This window comes from Strix uralensis, chromosome 3, assembly GCF_047716275.1.
Source record: "Strix uralensis isolate ZFMK-TIS-50842 chromosome 3, bStrUra1, whole genome shotgun sequence".
NCBI lineage: Eukaryota > Metazoa > Chordata > Aves > Strigiformes > Strigidae > Strix > Strix uralensis.
In genome coordinates, this window is record NC_133974.1 from 88,151,666 (window position 1) to 88,172,212 (window position 20,547).

At 38.2% G+C, this 20,547-nt stretch overlaps 1 protein-coding gene across 1 annotated transcript in view; it reads right to left on the reverse strand.

Annotated features, from left to right (window-relative positions):
• Positions 1-20,547, reverse strand: part of PLD5 (phospholipase D family member 5) — a 189,423-nt gene that overhangs the window by 102,531 nt on the left and 66,345 nt on the right. The window contains exon 2 of the mRNA XM_074863234.1: positions 11,644-11,780. Coding sequence (XP_074719335.1) covers positions 11,644-11,780 — 137 coding nt within the window. The remainder of the gene's footprint in view (positions 1-11,643; positions 11,781-20,547) is intronic.

A 20,547-nucleotide genomic window follows, 5' to 3' on the forward strand; every position in this document is an offset into this window, starting at 1 on the left:
CAGAATAGGAACAAAAGGATATTCTATGATGTTGACATTTACACAATCCAACAATCCATTAAGCTTAATTAATGCCCTTCCTGCCCAACAAGAACAAACAAAACTACTTTGCAAAACGAAGGAAAATTCAAGGTAAAACCTTCAGTCAGCAACTATTTGAAATCAGCACTGCAAATTCAGCAGATATAGTCAAGGTAGGAACAGCAATAAAAATCCACAGATGAAAAGAATAAAGGACTCAAAGTATCCATTCCCAAAGGACATTGCCAACACTGAAATTACAGGGGCAAGATTCTATGGAAATGTTCCAGGACACCTCAGGAGCACCAGGAAAGTTTTGACTATTGTCTGTTGCTTTTAGGTATCTATTTGTATTTGTTTCTTTTTTTGTGGTTTTTGTTTTTTTAAAAAAAGCGTAATTAAGTTTAGTTCATGTCAAATTGCATTTGGTTAAAATTGCATCTGTTAAAACTTGTTGCATCTAAGTTAAAACTTGGCGGGGAGAAAGGTAAAATTGATGAGTAAATTTCTGGCCAAGATGAAGAAAGTGATGTGACCAAAACTCATCCAAAATGGACACAAGCGATGTAGCTTGATAAAGTACTATTTATATTTCTAGTAAAAGAATGCTTTAGTCTGATATCCTTAGAACAAAACAAAATAAAACCAAAAAACCCTCACCCTTTCAGATTTTAGTAGAAAGCATTGACTGAGTTATTGGCAATTACTCTGTACAGAGAACTATGGAATGTATGTACGGGGTCTGGCTGAGCCAGAATTGGTTTTCCCCTGTAGCAGCCCTCACGGTGCTGTGTTTTATGTTGGGAGCTGGCAGGGTGTTGATAGCACACTGGTGTTGTGGCTACTGCTGAGTAGTGCTTACACAGCACCAAGGCTCTTTCCAACATTTCCCCCCCTGCCCAGTGGGACGGGATGGGCAAGATCTTGGGAGGGGACACAACCAGGACAGCTGACCCGAACTGACCAAAGGGATATTCCATACCATATGACATCTGCTCAGTATAAAGCTGGGAGAAAGGAGGAAGGGGGTGGGGTCACCCTTGGTCCTCCGAGGCAACCACTACACGTATCGGAGCCCTGCTTCCTGAGAAGGCCCGACATCGCCTGTTAATGGGAAGTAGAGAATAAATCTGTTTTCTTTTTTTTTTGCTTCCATGCGCAGACCTTTGCTTCGCTTTGCTTATATTAAAACTGCTTTTGTTTTACCCACAAGGGTTTTTTTTTTTTCCTATCTTATTTTCTTTCCACTCTTTGCCCTGTTGAGGAAAAAAGGGGAAGAGGGGGGAAGTGATAGAGCGACTTGGTGGGTACCTGGCATTTAGCCAAGGTCAAACCACCACAGTATCTTAATAGCAACATCCTGACTCTCAAAAAAGCCCTGAAAACATCAAAATATCTTCAAGTATTAAAGTATATTTCTATCTGGAGCACTAGCATCTGCACATGTCCAGATCAGTACCTCTGACAATCACTCGGCTGCTCATCTCAGATATTTGAGTGACTCTTCTCAAAAGCAGCTTTGAGCACCACATTGTTTTCTCCCCTTTAGTCAGTCCTGAACAACTCTCTTCACATGCAATAGATGAGTCACTAGGAAAAAGAATAGTTTGTCTGATGTCATACAGAGGTTACATCTCTACTGCTTTCCCATACCATTCCCCAAAGTTGCTATAGTGATGGACTGGTTCCAGGTTGTGACAGCTTGTCTTTGCCCCAGACTGGAAGGTATTCAGGATATCTTTAAGGTGGCTCACACAAATCTATATAAAACATCAGATGGAGCAACTCATGGAGACTGTCACCATCCCAGTAATGCTGGCTGCATGCTTCAGAAGACACTTCAACTAGTCCAGCACTTCAGCCCCTATTGCCCAAAATACATCACTCCTAGCATCATCTAGTGTCTTTACTGAACCATAAATCTGTCCACTTTCCACCAGCATCCCTAATGAACTGCAAAACATGCACTGGCAAGTTGATACAAGTGACCCAAAAATGGGTGAAAAAAGTACTAGTACTTTTGACAGTGTTTGAACAGAAATCAAATGGCAGCTGCCCTCCTCATGCTGGTGGCACATTCATTATTTCTTTAAAGTTTTGTGCTTAGCTACAATGCTTATGCATATTCATATTTTGCTAAGCTATTGGCAAAATGTCATTTTTCTCCACTACTCAGCCAGCAGAAGCTGAGCTCTAAAATTTATTGATTTATTTATATAAAATTTATTTATTTAGCTGAGCTCTAAAATTTTTAACTAAAAACTTGCTTTCCCAACAGACTTTTTAAAGAAGTATTTTGGAAGATCAGTGAAGATCAATTAGCTATATACCTTCCAAATTGACAAAAGATACCAGATTATCATCTGTGGTCATACATATGAGTACAACATCTTTACTCCAAGAATTCCAGCAGATCCAGAAAAACAGTAAAAAGTCAAAGCCAACACTTCTAATGTGCCACTAAATATCCATCAGACTTTTAGTCTGAGGCAAGATGAATCCTCCCCCTCATATCAGAAGACATGCAAATCACTGATGGCTCTTAGAAGAGTCATTTCAACACTTAGTATGTGAAGTAACCAGATTTAAACATACCAAATTATGATGCTGTCGGTCATGAAAACTCCCTCTGAGTTTTGGAAAGGACTGGACATTAGAGAACAAATGACAGATACGGAGCTGCATCTGGCAGATGCCAAGGCTGGTATTCGTGCATTATTTTTTTTGTTTTCCAGTCAGGTTGACAGGAAGCAAATTCATTACAGAAAAAAACTAAAACATAGCATGAAAAAAACAGTAATGGTGATAAAATGGATCAGGTCCTCCAATGCATTTTTTCCTCTTGGTCAACACAATTGGATGTGGATAAATTGAATAAAGGAGGCAAACTCATACTTCCGTAAGTAACAAAGGTCATAAATGGAGAGGTTCAGGTGCCCAACACACAAGAGTACTTTGTATTTAGATAACTGTGTGCATTACTCACAGACTGTGATGCTCTGATTAAGTAGAGACACATGGACATAGGGAGACCATATGAGAGATCACAGAGAGGAGCCTCTGGCTCCACCTATATCAGAATCCATGTATTAATACAAGAAAAACAAATCAGGAAGAAAATCTTCAGAATAACAGAGAAAATCCCGAACATTTCACCCAAATATATCTTCCTCAACATGTACAGAGCATCTGAAAAAACCAGTCCTATCAAATGCCAACCATCAATTCTCCTCTGTGCCTCTCAGCAGGGCATTAGCATCAAGAACCACTGCTGTCTGACTACAACCTCAGTGCTGCAACTGGAAAAGTGTGCTGCATGTGACTGAAAAAGATAGTCATCTCTAGCTCACCCAGTCAAACAGCACCAACAGCTTCAGCATAATGCTTAGGTTTCAGTGCGCTCCACAACTGTTTTTTCTTAACTGTGGCACTGCCCTGGTGCTCTGGTAGGCGGACCCAGCTATGTACTCAGCAGATCACCAAAGGTAGGGTCTAGGATGTTACACTTGTACTCTTGAGGAGTATCAAATCATGTTAGCTGAGAAGACACTATTAGACACAAAACTCAACACATCTACTGTAAGGTGACAGGATAATAAGTACCTTTTTATATACCGCTCTGAGGGTGGAGAAGCAATTAAAAATAAATGGTGTTACTGGAACAGGTCCTTGCTAGGATCTGATACAAAGTCAGCCCTGGCTGAATGAACAAGTCACCCTGAAATGGAGCATGAATTCAGACAGATTCTACTACAAATTTTAGCCACTTTTAATGCCTTTCCTACAAAGGAAAGGAAGAATTATTTATCAAAGAGCTTTATTAAGTTGGATCACTATTCTCACCATGCAGAATAAAAACCTCTCTGAAATGTCACAAAAAGTCTTCAAGATCATGAGAATAACCAGTAATTTTAGATTTAACAATCTGTTTAGAGCAGGCTTACAATCTGGTAAAGAAATGACTTTGGGAATCTTATGAGTCCTGTTGGGATGAAATAATTTCAGTTTTCTGAACACATTAAGTTAAAAAAAAAAAAAAAAAGATTCAATCATAGAGAAACCCCAGCAAACTACACAGGAGAAAGGCTACTCTAGCACATGAATTGTTCCTTTATCCCACCTACATTACTCAGGAACCTTAAAGTGACCGGAATTTGATCTCTACTAAGGTTGGAACATCTTCTCTGATGTGAGTTCACAAATTCTAAGTCATAAAAGGAGAAACAAACACATAAATATATAACTTCCATGAATACAAACATGGCAATCTCTGTACTACATTCTAACCAATGCTTAGCATGACAGGAAAAGCTGCCTTAAGGACACTCTAAAGCACGCTGTCCTGAACTCCAACGGAAACCATTAGATTTAACTGAACAAAGAGTAGGAGAAAAAAGAATGGTTTGTACCTTTGGACAAAATGAGTTGAAGCCCAGACCTATTCGATACAATGTAATTAATGATGAACTATCTACTGACAGTAATGCAAACAGAAAAAGATCTAAACAGATCATGAGTTTTGGCACTCCTTTTTTAATTTGTGAAGACATTCTTTGTAGCTGAAAGTAAATGCAAAACAAACAAATTGACCCTTTTTTGTATCAGTGCAGGAACAGAGGAAAAAAAAAGAATTCTTACTCTGTACAGACACTGAGGCACTATTAATATGGTACCTTTTCCATTTATATACATTTTTAAAAATGAAAAATAAAAGGTAGGGAAGGTAGGTTCCTCTTGAGCAAGCTTGTTGAGTTACTGATGTCCCTCCCTGGCTCAGGTTGTTGAATGCCTTTGCAGGAGGTCCACCAGTTCTTTGTGGTGTCCAGCCATAGAAACTTTAATTATAAGGGTATTCCTTCTTTTGATGCAAAAATAAAAATTACTGCAAATAGGGATCATCCTAAAAATTGAGTGGTTTTATAGCTCATTCTCTCCATCACCCCAAAACAAGAGGACAACAGTCATCATAGAATCATTTAGGTTGGAAACGACCTTTAAGATTATTGAGTCCAACCATTAACCTAGCCACCACTAAACCATGTCCCTAAGCACCACATCTACACATCTTTTTGATACCTCCAGGAATAGTGATTCAGCCACTTCCCTGGGCAGCCTGTTCCAGTATTTGATAGCCCTTTCGGTGAACAAATTTTTCCTAATATCCAATCTAAACCTCCCCTGGAGCAACCTGAGGCCATTTCCTCTTGTACTATTCTTTTGTCACCTGGGAGAAGAGACCAACACGCACCTTGCTACAACCTCCTTTCAGGTAGTTGTAGAGCGCAATAAGGTCTTCCCTCAGCCTCCTTTTCTCCAGGCTAAACAACCCCAGTTCCCTCAGCTGCTCCTCACAAGACTTGTTCTCCAGACCCTTCACCAGCTTTGTTGCCCTTCTTTGGACACGTTCCAGCACCTCAATGTCTTTCTTGTAGTGAGGGGCCCAAAACTGAACACAGTAATCGAGGTGCGGCCTCACCAGTGCTGAGTACAGGGGTAAGATCACTTCCCTAGTCCTGCTGGCCACACTATTTCTGATACAAGCCAGCATGCTACTGGTCCCCTTGGCCACCTGGGCACACTGCCAGCTCATATTCAGTCAACTGTCAGCCAACACCCCCAGGTCCTTTTCCACTGGGCCGCTTTCCAGCCCCTCTTCCCCAAGACTGTAGCGCTGCATGGAGTTGTTGTGACTCAAGTGCAGGACCCGGCACTTGGCCTTGTTGAACCTCATACAATTGGCCTCAGCCCATCAATCCAGCCTGTCCAGATCCCTCTGTAGTGCCTTTGTATCCTCAAGCAGATCAACACTCCCACCCAATTTGGTGACATCTGCAAACTTACTGAGGGTGCACTCGATCCCCTCGTCCATCATGTTGACAGAAGGAATTTTTATGCCAAGTGGCGTGTTTTGTAAATAGAAATCCTCAGTTGCTCTTTATCAGGCTTGTTTTCAAAATCTGAGCATCTTGTTCTGTGTAGACATTTAATTATTATGCTGTCATAGTTTGTTTATTAAGTAGAAATCAGTCAATATAAACCTTGCTATGTTCAGACCCACGCAGCACAGAGAAAATCTCCCCCACAACCAGCCAGGGGCAAAGCACTTCCAAGGTAAACCAATGTAAGCATGTGCTGCAGCATGCTAACTTAATAGTGCTGCAAAACCCTACTTGGTAAAGTAGCAGAGAGGAGTTGAAGGAAATATTTATCAAGCAACAGAAAAAAATCAGTTGTGGGCACTCTCTCACAACCTGAGCATTAAGAAACATCTAACAAAACTGAAAGCAACACAAACAACACATAATAAATGAACAATATAAATAATTATACAACTAGATTTAATCTCTGGAACTCAGTGCTTTAGGGTACTGTTGAGATCTAAAGCTTAGCATTTCAACAGGAAGATTCAGCTCCTTTGCAGGATACCAAAATTATAGAGGATACACTTACCCAAAACAATCCAAACAATTTCCAAAGCAAACAAACACTGCCCAAGTATCACCACCTACTTCCTACAGTGCAGAGTTGGTCAAAGCCTCCCTACAATCACCAAGTCAACTAAACAGCATTGCCACTCACATCATACCGAAAAGCAAATTCTTCCATCACAAATCCAAACACAAAAGAACAAGTGCCTTCATTATATATTACTCTGAGGACAAGAGAAATCATCAAAATAGCAAAATTGTGTCACTGGAACAGAATGCAAGACAGACTCCACCTTGAACACACACACACACACACACACACAAAAACTAAGAAAATCCTTCTATTATCATCAGAGAAAGGTGAAAATTGAAGAAAAAAAAAAAATTCTCTCTTCCTTTTCCACCTTGCTGTTCCTTAGTCCCTCTCAAGAGACAGGGCCAAGCCCACAGCCAGAGGCAGGAGCTATGCCAGCTGCTACTACCGCTTCAATGGATGTTGGAAAAGCTGGTGAGACAAGGATAATGAAGGGTATGTGCAAGCTCTGTAGGAACCCTAATATGACTATCAGCAGCAACAAGCAGGAAAAAAGGCATATTGAACAGCTGAAGTTACTGGTAACAAATTAATATTACCTTGGTTCAAATGCTTTGGATAATAGAGACCATCTCTTAATAGTTATAATTTCTTTCGTTTCCCAGATTGCCTTTTTTAGAGTTTACCAGCCAGTTTTAACAAAGCCAAGTAAGTTTTGACTGACATTAAGTCAGAGGCTAGCCAAGATTTAGTCACAACAGATCAGCCATTAAAAAGTACTATTTTCAAATTACAATAATCTAATTTTGTAGATGCAGTGTCTAATGGACCCAGAGCAAGACAGGCAAAATTCCCAGGCTGCTAAGCATAGCCTCTTAACCAGTCTTATCCATCAGGGCTGCCTAACAACATTAATGTGGGTGTCTCAAGAGAATTATTTGTATCCCATACCAAGCACAAACTGCAAAAACTCAACTTTTCACAATCATTTTTATTCCTTGTGTTGATCAGTTGACATTTCTTTTAATAGGAAGGGTCAAAAGACATTTGTATACCAGTCCAACATTCTGAAATCAAATTTTGTGGAATGAAGCCAAGAGTGTCCAGAACCCTCTGAAGTGAAAAGCTGCATCTTATCAGACCTGGTCCAGTTGTACAAAATAAAATAAAAAGTCTACTTTCAGTCAGCCAGTCTCTCCACATATAATACACAGTATGAAATTTATGTGGGAAGCATAAGTAAGTACAAACAGCATTATTTCATCTAATACAGTTAACCAGTCAGTAGAGTTCAGAATCTAGTTTCACTTCTGAAGACAGAATTTGTCTGCCTGATAAATTTTACAGACCTTCCCCCATCTCCCCCCAGCTCTTTATTTGAATTGTAACGTATATATCAATAGGAGACACAGTAATTTTTACAGTGGTGCTTAGTAATTAATCCAATAAGTACATTTATTTGTTCTAATATTTGCTCTCAATTATTAGGATGGGGTTGTAAATTCTTTTAAATTACCTATTTGTATTTTTGGATTACAACATGAAAAGCAGGCTAAAAAAAAAATGTAAGTTTCATGTCAAAAGTCAAAACAATTAATTTCAGTAATTTCTTAGTTAAGTCCCAAATATTCAAGTTCCTCTTGAATATTCTACTCAATATTATTGAATAACAAGTTCCTCTGTGTAACAAACAAAATGGGAAACGCAGCCTACAGCAATCTGACTTCACATTGTGGCAGTCACAAATGACCTGTAAAACAAGATGCATTTCGGTTCTCAACCACAGGTTGAGTTTTTCAGCAAAAAGCTCAAAGCTTTACAAATAATAATTCATAATTTTAGTTTCAAATGTATTTTCATTTCTTTGGAAAACGCTATTTCCTATACATCCTTTTAGAAGGGTGGCAACAATCCCTTCAGCAATCAGTGAAGACATGCAAAAAAGCCTGCTTTTCCACTTCCCTGACTTGTTTTTGTTACAAAGTCCCCAAGAGAAACAAATATATCAGTAGAGGAAGGTTTTTTTTGGCAACATATGCAGTAAGTATTCCTTATGTAGTAAGAGTTTAAGGAATGATTAATAGAAAGGGAACCTCACGTTGAATTACAACAAGCAGATCAGAAAGGCTGCATTTCTACTCATGAACAACAATACAATCACAACAACAACAACAAAATTTACTGGAAAATACTGCTTACAACATACCTCCACGATTCCTCTCTCAGGCTACAAAAAACTCTAGACTTCTAAAAATGTCTTTTACTTTCTCTTCCTCTCTCTCTTTTAAAAAAATTCTCACTTGCTATTTTTTGGCACAAGCTCCAAAAATTTCTAGCCAAAGAACTATTCTAGACCACATCTCTATTTCAGACATATTTTTCTTTAAAATAAAAAGACAGAAATGAAATTGATTTTCAGAAGACAAAAACCTTTAACAAATTATCAGTGAGGTTCTTCTCAAATCAATAGCATCCTTTCCCTTGAAGCTTCTTCACAAATTCGATCAGTTAAAAACAAAAAAGAATTCTAGTATCACATATGTAAACTTGCATTTGACAATTATTTCATCTAAAAAAAGAAAAGAAAAGGACCATCTATTAGCATTCTGTCTCAGCACAAGCTGCAAACGTAAGTGCCTGTTCCTGGATTTCAGTGAAAGTACTCGCACAGCAGAAATATAAGAATTCAATAATTCTTGTCTTACTTATTAAAAGTGCTTACCCCAAGTACTAAATAGATGCCAGAGGCAGCAATTGATCTTACAGCACTTCAGTTAAGTCTGCAATATATTTAACACATAAAGGAGCCCAGTTTCATCACATAGAGAAGGATTCAATGTTAGCAGGTAGCAGCTGCCAGCACTTTGATACTGTTATTAGAAATGGTTTAGGCAGTTCATACACACAGCATTGATGTGCCTTCTGGTACAGGCATTAGTAGCTACATCACGCACTTGAATCACTCTGTGAAAGGTACCTTAAAATAGAGCTGGGGTCCGAGATCACTTTTATCATTGTAAATGCAGAGCAGTTCCATTGACCCTTATTTTTAAAGTCAATGTGCTGTATTTACTCCCAGGCTCCTCTAACACAGTCCAGGAGAGGCAAGAGAGACACACACCAACTGACAAAAAACTGAGCAAAGATGAGTATTATTTGGAAAGGCAAATTAGTGCAACCCATACAAAAAGACAAAATAATGTCTTACACATGGAAAAACTAATATCCCGGTTTTCCATAGCACCGTACATCGCTCCCATTCTGAACTTTTTAATGTTTGAAGAATACAGAGTGAAGAAGATTAAGGTCTTCCTTGGGTAGGACTATGCAGCTACCCAGAACAAAATGGGAGCCATTAATTGATAAAACTAAGAGGAAAACATGGTGCAGCAGTTGTTGCATGTGTTGAAGTTGTGTGCAGCACCTTGCAGCCAATGAGCAGAAAAACTTTCCCCTCATCTGACCTAGTTCTGTCAAAGATTCACACATGGAGATAGTGGGTGTAGAGGTGACACATGCAGTATCTTTAAAGATTTTAGAAGGCAACAACTCACACTGAAGAATACCTAAGACCCTGATGGGAAAAGAAAAGCTAGCTGAACTCCAGAAAATTCAGACAAGATATGAGAAGGCTGCCCAGAACTGTAGGCATACAAGAAAATGAACAGACTAGGGCCAAGCCATTTTACAAAAACAAAACAATGCTGGAAAAAATGTGCCAGAAGGATGGTCAGTTTCAGGACAAAGTTACATGATGCTGCAGGTATGTCCTATTTCAAACCAGCTACAAATTTAAAGAATCCTTTTTTTTTTTTTTTTTTTTTTTAAAGCAGCATGTAAAAATTTTGTAAAAATCCAGTATGGTTGCAAATACATAATCCAGTTTGCTGGATTGTGGATTGCTGGTGACTGCACTGCGACAGGTGCAGCATAGAAAGGCACTGTCCCCAAAGAGTTTTCACACAAAGTTAACAAAGAATAGCAGAAATAAGGTAAAAAGGCTCAAAGAAACATTAATTTTCCATTAGATTATTCTAAAAAAATAAATACTAATTATCTCCAACTCACTGTATACCCAGCCATCGGTAGCTGGGTAGATCCTGTACAAACAGCGGCACAGGTTGCCCGGGAAAGCTGTGGAGTCCATCCTTGGAGCTATGCAAAGCCTGACTGTGTGCACCCCTGAGCAAACTACTGTAGCTGACCCTGCTCTGAACAGGGGAACGGACTAGAGGATTCCCAGAGGCCCCTTCCCACTCCAGCAATTCCCTGATGAGATTAGAATGGATTTCTGAGAAGTTATTTAAGGATAACTGTTTTTCCACAAAATGAATCAGAGAGGGTGCCCTATACACAAGTTAAAGCCTTGGAAAAAGCAGCATACAACTGTGAATAAAGTCTACAAATGTGTGTCAAATCATCTTTACTGGTGGACAGAAGAGGACCTTGGACAATACCATGCAGGAAAAGCATTGGTCATCACCGATGAACAGATTCATGGAGAAACCTGACAGTGAGGCATGGCAAAATGAAATTCACAGTCTGGAAATGAAAGGTCCCCAAAAAATTGAATCCCCTACTTAAATCTAAACTTAAAAGATAAACACAGCTGTGGCAGGTGTCTGAGGCAAATCTTAATCCAACATAGTCAATACTCCAGTCTTTCTGACTGTATCACTAATTTTCTTCACAGTTCCTAGGCAAGCCACTGTGACTCTTTGGGGAGCCCAACAAACAGGAATATATATAAAAGGTCCTCTATATAAAAGGGACAGCAGTCTCTGGTCAAAAGTGATCAGTGACCTTCTTGGAGAAAGAAGAAAGCTCTGGATGAAAGACATGACAGAATTGGGAACTACGTGAGCCACCTCAGTACTCATTTACTGAAATTTAATGGTCTTTGAACCAGGCTTACAAAATAATTGAACTAACACAAGGATCTTGCTCAAAACATACCACCAAAAACAACTTTAAAAAGTGTGCTTGATTTCGTCAAACCAACCTCCAAAACCAGAAACTCAAAACAAGAAATCATTTCTTCCTCTGTCACCTATTCTTCCCAATCACACCACGGGACTATGGTAATTACTACATAGCATTATATAACACATATATGTTCTCGTCCACCCCAAAAGAGAAGTTTTGCTTGTTACCTCTTACCGACAGTTATTTTGACAGTTCTTTTCTGAGAGTCCATCCTCATCTTCTCCCATAATATCCACTGCCGAAAATATCAGTGCAACCAGAATTGCAAAGCAGCATACCAGTGCAAAGATCACAATGCATCTTTGCTGGGACTGAAAGAGATTAAGATTAAAAAAGTTTTAATGGTGTGATCACATTCCAGTCAATGACCTGAGACTCTAAAACTTTTACATAAGATCTAAAATTCTTTGAAGATCTTACTGCCATAGCTGTCAACATGAAACACACCTCTAGATGAAAACACTCTCAAAACTGTCCTTCAGGTATCACCTTGAGATGTATTTTAAATCTCTCAGACATCGTTAAATAATTCATGTCACAAATAATATTCATAATTTAAACTGTTTTCTGTTTGTACCACAAGGAAAGCATTATGCATTAAAATAATGATTCTTACATTAACTATGTATTTTCCGATTGTGCCTCATAGGTGAAGTACACACTTAGGACGGCACTCAAAAGTCTTGACAGTTTTGTTGTGTTTGGCTGAAATAAAACATGTCATTGCAAGGAGACTGAAGAGCAAAGTCTTTTTTTATTGCTACACAAAGTAACTGACATTTGTTACTATGACTGTCACAGCAACTGAGACACTTTGGCAAGTCCTTGCCCCACAGTACTTATAATATAAGGAAAAGAAACTCACAGATGATAGGTGGGATTCAAGGAAACAATGGGAGACTGTTGCTCAGTATGATAGGCAATGCCCTCCGCATCTCGGGATTAAGTATTAAAACATGGCACAGTACTACCTTATTCTACAGTATGAAATCCTACAGTACTAAATCAGATACAATTGTGTACAGCCCTAGATAAATGTGAAACCTCCTAAAAACAATCTCCTGACATGTGATTTACATAGCTGCATGAATGTAAAGTATATTTTATTCTGAAACCAAATGTTCCAACAAATATGTGTATTTTTCTACTGAATAAAATTTGCACAAAACCACACATATATATAAAAATATAAAAGTCTAACTTCAGTTGCTATAGTTATTTTCTTAATTTTCATTATTGCCCTGTAATTAAAATGTCACAAAGAAAAAAAGCTTTATAAAGGAATGGGAAAGTGGGAGAGTATATAGGAAAGCAGGAAAAATGTAAGGGAAAGGAAGGAACATCATGCTTGCAGCTGAAAACCAACTTCACAGCATTTCCATTGTTCCTGACATTTTGTTTAAGAGGTAATAAGTTTCAGTGTAATAAGAACGTTTTCCCTGATGCATAAAGGCCTGACTTACTTCAAAAAAGTAAGCTTGCAAAACTTCCAAACTAGTGCACATCCCAGAAGAAACAAGCTCGTGCATTTCAGAACAAATCAGACATAAGCATTTTATTTCAGTCTGTGAAAATCTAAAACACAGCAAACAACTTCTTCAGACAAACAGGAACAACTTCTCTGAAATTTACTGAGAAATGTATCTTTCTACCTAACAGTAACACTGAATACGCTGCTTAGATTATATGCATATTATACACTTTTATACATTTCAAATATATGTTTAAATATATGTTTTCTAATATATCACCTAAAATCTTACAAGAACGGAGCATAAGAAAATCTTATTCAACCATTTACAAAGCCTACTTCTGAAATAAATAAAATTTGGACCTTTTTTTCCTACGTATAATCATGGCAACGTATGAAAAGAATTAGAAATTACTGCATTTGGATGTCCAGAACTAAGCCTGCAGTCAGACACACAGTAGGACTTAAGAGAAAAATGTTAAAATATTGCCTCATACTACTGGCAGGAAAAACTAAGACGTGCCAAAGAGAAAGACATACTCAGATCTGGGACACTGCTTTATGCCATTTCTTCATCAGGATGGCTCACACTCTTGTTAAGATGACCATTGTCTCATGCAGTTTTTTTACAGTTCTGTAAGTGTGTTTGCAGAAACTGTTTGATGCAGCTTTGTCCAAACACTGAGCATATTACCATGGCAGCAAGATAGCAAAGCTACTCCCATACCAGCAAGCCGAACAGAGCCAGGGCTCATTTTCTAGCCCCTAAGAGCAGGGGATGTGACCCAGCATGGCTCACAACACTAGCATTCTCCTTCCTCCCAAACCAGGATAACTGCAGCCATTCTCCTCACAGGGAACAGTCCCAAGTCCACTATTTTGGGCAAATTTGTAGCAACACAATATAAATGACTTCATGTCGTTCCTCCAGGGAATAACTCCCATCTTCTTGCTGCATCGCCAGGCAAGCAGCAGAACAACTACAGAGAGTTGCAGGGTCCCTGGACCAGAAGAGACCATGGCAGCCATCAAGGCTGGGCCAGCACACATGGAGGCATAAAGAGATGTTTCATTAAAAGGAGTCCACGATACCTCTATCACATATGTCACAAGGCATAAACCAGCCCTAAAAACCTTTAAACCAGTTTAAAACTTAAAGGCCAAAGCTATATAAAATTTACAGTGTATCAAAAATGATATGGTATCACAAAAAGAAGGGGGGGTGGGGGGGGGGGCAGGGAAAGCAGGTGCAACAGATGCCTTAAGTGCCTCTGATACCAGGAAATGTTATGGAAGCAATTTCTAGGTGGTTGTGTTCAAGGAATACAGAAAGGGGAGGCCAAAATAATTCTGAATGGATCCTCCTAATCTATCTTTAATTCCCATTCCACATAAATTCAGGGAACATATTCAAGGTTTCTTGACTTCTGTGTTGTAGTTGAAATCTGTATAAAGTTTAAATCCCTGTTCTTTCAGTTCTGCATGTGTACAGCTTATCAAGCTCTGCAGTGTGACTGCTCACTATAAGTAGCACAAAGTTAGTACCACTAGTAAGATCACTGCTATTCTACCAGCACTAAAATAAAGACAGAACTGCACAAATCTAATTTGCTGCTCTTATTCACATAGATCCTTTATATAATGCATTTGTCCTTGACAATTATAATGGATTAGTTATTTCACTTTTTCTTAAGTACCAGCTTAAGAATATGGTTACAAATGGTGTAGGGCACCTTTTAAATCCACACACAAAAAAAGAACCACCTTATCAAACTCTGACAATAGTATTTTTTCTCTGAACTAAGGATAGCACAAAATATTAAATAAAACAAAGTAAAAATTCCAAGTTTGCAATTCTCCTAACCCTGCATTTTTATTCACAGGTCTGAAGGGTCAGGTAAAGACCATTTAAAAAAAAATGTATACAGTTAGTGAGGATGATTTTGAATGGTTTGACAGTTCATCTTGAAATTACTCTTGTGAGTAGTGATTTTTTGATTGCTTTTAAATCTAAAATTACATTAGAAATTAATATTTGAATATTGTTTAGATTCAAATTGATGTTTAAGTTAGAAAACAAAGAATAAAAAATAGCTACTGGCACCAAACAAGTCTTCTGAGCCCTTCTTTTGACAATGGTAATAAATCTTAATTTTCATGCACTAATGCCATACTGCAGGCAATTTTCTAATAGTTTTTTCCAATTAAAATAGATTAGAACAGACCATGTCACTGTTCTATTATACCATCGGTGCGTGCCTGTGTCTATGTATGTGTGCATGTGTGAGTAATAGCAGGCTTCTTGAAAGAATTCAAAATAGAAGAGCTCACGCCATAGACAGACTAGAAAGAATCTGTTAGATTTGCTCTTCAGACTCTTGCGTTGGTGGGCTTGGGCAGACTCTTTGCTTGATGCTATGTTATTACGTATCCCCTTGGCAACTGGGATCCCTCAGAGCTTATCAGATCTATCCTCCTGCTTCCTTCAGTAAATGCCTAAAACCCTTCTGTGGTTAAGCTTTCAGTCTTCAACACTTAATTACGGAATACAGGGTCAAGAGGGATCTCTAAAGCTTATGTAGTCCATCTGTGCATATACATAGTTAATTTATACAAATACTACTTCTAACAGTTATTTGTCTAACCTGGCCCTAAAAATCTCCAGTTGAAAGAGATCCTTCAGTCTCTTCAGGCAACCCTTCCCACGTGTTAGTACCTTATTTTGATGCCTATCTTAAGTCTCTTATGCTGCAATATAATTTTTTTTCTTCCTATACTTGCTGAAAACTGAGAACAGAGGATGTTATTCTTTCCTGCTGCAGTCTCTTACATGTTTGAAGATTGCTAGAGATGCTAAGAGGCCTGGAACCAGAGCATCCACTAAGTTGACTGGACCTGTCAGAGGACAACCATGGTTGAGATTTCACTCTTAACAGCGTGGAGATCTCTACTGTAAGCCCAGAAATTCTGTTGCAAGAGGGAAAGATTTCTTCAGAGCTTTTGGAAGATTGGGAGAAACTCCTGCAAGAATAAGGACTATCAAAATTGCTGCTATTTTCCATTTCATGAGCAAAATGTGTTTCTTTCACCTGCCTCATCTAGCTTAATACCTACATTAAAACAAATCCACTGAAACCACACATTTACTAAAACCAAGCATGGTATTTTTCATGCTATTATACCCCTAAGTACAGAGTGAGAAAAAGAGCAAAAGCTGCACAATGGGTATGAAGTACAGGGCAATTCTGACTAGATTTTAATCTGAGAAGGACCCTGTTTGTTTATTATTAAGAAAAAGGATATCAGTGTCAGTTAAGGTTGCATCAGAGCCTGTGATACGCAAACGGAATTGAAAATGAGAGCAAGAAAGAAAAAGGCCTCCATCTTTACTGCATTCCCATTGCTCAAAAGCTGTTAAGAACACTTCAATGGCCCATAAAGCTTTCAGTTTCTTCACAACAATAGGTATCTCTGTAACACACTGAATTTAATCAGGAATTTACTTTTCCCTCAATACAATACAAAAATGTCCTTCTCTCCCCAAACAGGAGCCATGAAACTACCATGCTGAATCTACTGAGAAAACTGAGCACATAACAACAAAACATGTCATGGCCTTGAACTAGTGCTTCATTTTTATACCTATTCAAAGAATAAAGGAGGTAATATTTATAGAGCATTCTAATACGGAGTTCCTATCTGCTTGTCAGACCCACAGAGGCTCTAAGAGGTAGACTTTCACAGCTTCTGTCATATCAGTAGTCGGCTCACAACATGTCTGAACAGCAGTGTGAGAACAAAAGCACTCACCTTTGACAACTCTTAAAATCCTGCTTACAAGTGGGGTTTTACAGCATGCTACAGTACATTTGCCAAAGATAGCAAGGAACTGGACTTCAGGAATTAGCCATCTTTCTTGGATTAACCTTGGTTCTTAAAATCACTATGTGTGTTTATTAGAGAAAAACATTACAATAAAGACTTTTTTCCATTAATCTGGAATCCACATACAGTAAAAATCTTCACTGCAGCCTAAAATCTCCCAACTAGTAAGATTAATATCAATCAGAATTTAAGTTCCTATTAAACAAAAATAGAAAGGAACTAATCCAAGAATACTAAGGTAAGTTAAATATTTTCAAACTGGCTGGGCCTAGTGAGCTTCATTCTTGGATATTTAAGCTACTGGCTGAGGCTAACAGAGAACTTTTTGCACTTACCTCTGAAAACTCACGGCCAGAAGACTGGAAAAAGCAAAAATGTTATCCATATTAAAAAAAAAGTGGGCAGGCAGTAGAAGTTGGGAAATATTAAACTAGTTATTTTAACTTCAATCTCTATAAAAGTACTCTATAAAATTACTTGAACAAGTAAGTAATGAAGCTATTATATGTAAACATCTAGAAGATAAGAAGTTCTGTCAAGAAAAAGTCACGTTGATCAGTTTTGATTTCTATCTCTTCTAGTCACAATCCCTGTTATCCTGCTGGAGAAGCTGAAAAAATAACATATACTTTGATCTTTAATAAAAACTTTCTTACAATCCGCAGAAGCTATGTCCAGATTATTATAGGAGAGGTGTAAAGCTGGTCGGAATATCATGCTCACTGAAAAAATGGGAGGACGTTTTAGAAAAGATTCAGAGGATTCTGCTGCGTATCTGTTTTTGTTCATGTCTTCATTAACAATCTAAATTATGGACTAGAAATGAAATGTGCTTATTAAGGCTTCTATCAAAACCAAAGCAGCGCATATTGAAAGCATGCTGGAAGACTAGATTAAAATTTCAAAATGTTCTTGGCAATTTAGGGGGTATGTTGAGAAAAATAGGTTAAAATTCAATTAAGGAAAAGAGCTACCAGCAGGTAGGAGCAGTCAGTTGCACAGATAACAGGAACTGAAAAACCATTAGGAGAAAGGATAATCAAAATGATTAAGAGGCTGGAGCAGACGCTTTAGTAAGACCAAAAAAGGGTAGAAGTCTGTAGTTTGGAGAGAAGAAATATGACCAAGGGGTACAAAATCATCACAAGAGCATCAAGTATAGTGAAGGCAAAATTATTATTCACCAAGTACCACAATACAAGAAATAGGGCTTTACTGAGACTTACAGAAGTAAGTTTCAAAAAGATAAAATACTTTTTTTATGAAGTGGATATTGAGCTTCTGGAATTTGTGGCCATGGGAGGCTGTGAAAGCAAAGAGCAGCAGCAGGTTTAAACGGAGATTAGACCAAGCCTTCAAAAACATGTCCAGAGCAGATGCTAGAGAAAACAGGCAGGGATGTCCTTTCTAACAGAGATGATGCTGTTGCCACTGTTAGACACACAGTACAGGACTAGATATGCCATGGGTCTGAGCTGTAGAATGTCTTTTCTATACTTTTAAATAGTTTCCTTTTTCCACAGAAGGACCCATGAGTTATAGCAAAGTACGACTTGAACACGAATCAATCATGTCACACCGTTGTGTTGACTTGCATCTCTACCTCCTGCCATAATGTTTGTACCACATACAAGGCAAAAATAATCCTTACCCTCTACTTCAAGTTGGCATATTTTGTTCACCTTTCAAGACTGCATGGAGACAGTTTAGAGTTTAGTCTAATACAAGGCAGGTTTAGAGTTTAGTCCTATAGTTACCCACAGAAAGAAAAGAATCGAGTTAGTTCTCCAAACAAGATTCTTTAATTTCAGTGTTTTCCAAGCAAACAAGGCATATGAAGTCACACTGTCTGCCCAGCAGTCCCTGTCTGCCCAGTTTCTTTTGCATCTGTATTTTACAGAAAGATTTATAGAAATGTAATTATCTCAGATATTTTACAAAATCCAGTATGTAGGTAGACTTGACTGAGAAAGACTCAAATTTGTGCCTCTACCAAGGGAAAGATGGTCCAACTTTTTGCCTTCCAGCACACATACACAGCACCACGCAGCCTCATGGAGACAGGGATGGGAGAAATCACTGCCACGGTGGTGTACAGAGGGGTTGTGGATCCTGAGCACGCACCCATAGCAAAGCAACTGCGTTGGTTTCACTGCTCACTGAACAAATGTTTGATCCAACAGGTCAGGCATATAACACATAGACAGACATGTTGCTATAAATAGACTACCAATAAACTACTTTGGAAGAAATCCAAAGCTTTAGGGGTTACTTATCTGAACCTCCTCCACACAAAGTGCTATATTACAGAAAGCTATTAACATTCAGAATATGAGCTCTATAAGAAAAAAGGGTTTCCAGAACATGACCAACTAACCTCTAATGCATTTTGTTGACCAGAGTTGGCATAAGAGGAGGAGTGAAAAGCCTGAATACTTTTAAGTGGTCATGTGCCATTTTCCTGAAATTGGGCCCTGGCTTCTCAACATGATATATTGACTCAGTCTTCAGCATAATGTAAGACAACATTATAGTTTGGCAATGCTAAAAAAAGGCCATTGTCTACCCTAAAAACAAGTGTCTACTCAAATCCAGTGTCTCCTGCAAAGAAAAAAAAAAAAAAAGCATTGAACAATCTGAACCTGGCCTGAACAACCAGTTCAGAATACTATTAATACCTCATTAGTAAAAACAAGTGTAAATATGATTTCTATATACTGATATCTCTTTATGCATCTTTAAACCTGGACCCTCTAAGTAAGGACTCTTACCACAGCTAGCATTAGACCCATTACTCCACCAGGAATTTTACAAGTAAATATTGCTGGGCTAGAGAAAGCTATTACTGATTTCTTTTTAGATCAGCACTTCACTCTATAATAAAAAGACAAAATGCCTGTAGAAAAACCAAACCAAAAAAAACCCCAAACCCAAACACCAGACTGATGGTAAGAGTGTTGGATTAACATTTTGGGGTGACCCAAGAAAGAAAGGTCTTACAGTACACTGAAGGGAATGGTGGAGAGAAGAAAAATAAGAAGGGGGGGGGGGGGGGGGGGGGCGGGAATTATGTCCAATATGGGGCAAAAACCCCAACAGCAGAAGTCCATGGTTCACAAAGGAAGAGTTAAAAAAAAGGAAGGATGCAGAAAGATAAGAAAGAATGAAGGAAAAAGAAATTATAAAAGATAGAAACAAGAGGTAGAAAGAAAAAGTAAGAGAACTGGAAATAAATATAAAACTGAAAAGATACAAAAATATATAAGAGAAAAGGTAAAAAAATTCAGATTAGCACTTGAGAGTCTACAAACTAGAACACTACAGCTAAAAATAATTACTAACATGTATACACATACAGTACTTAACTTTATATATTAGATCTCTTATGTACAGATAAGAGACCTTCTATATACAACTTTAGTTCACAAATATAATTAAAAACTGAAGTCAGCCCTCTTCAGAAATCAGGTGAAACACAGCAAATAAACACCGAGCAAACAAACATTTAAAGGTCTATTATTTCCCATCAAGAACTGGATCCTGTAAGGCAGCATTTTGAGAAAGAATGAAATTAATAAGTACATCAAGGTGCAAGCCATTTAGTATACTGCAGAACACTCCATTTAAAATCAGTTATAATCATCGGAGGACAGCTGGCTGGGGGGATCTAGCAGATACAAAGACTGGCCTATAGTCTACAAGTCTAGGTATCAGCAGGCACT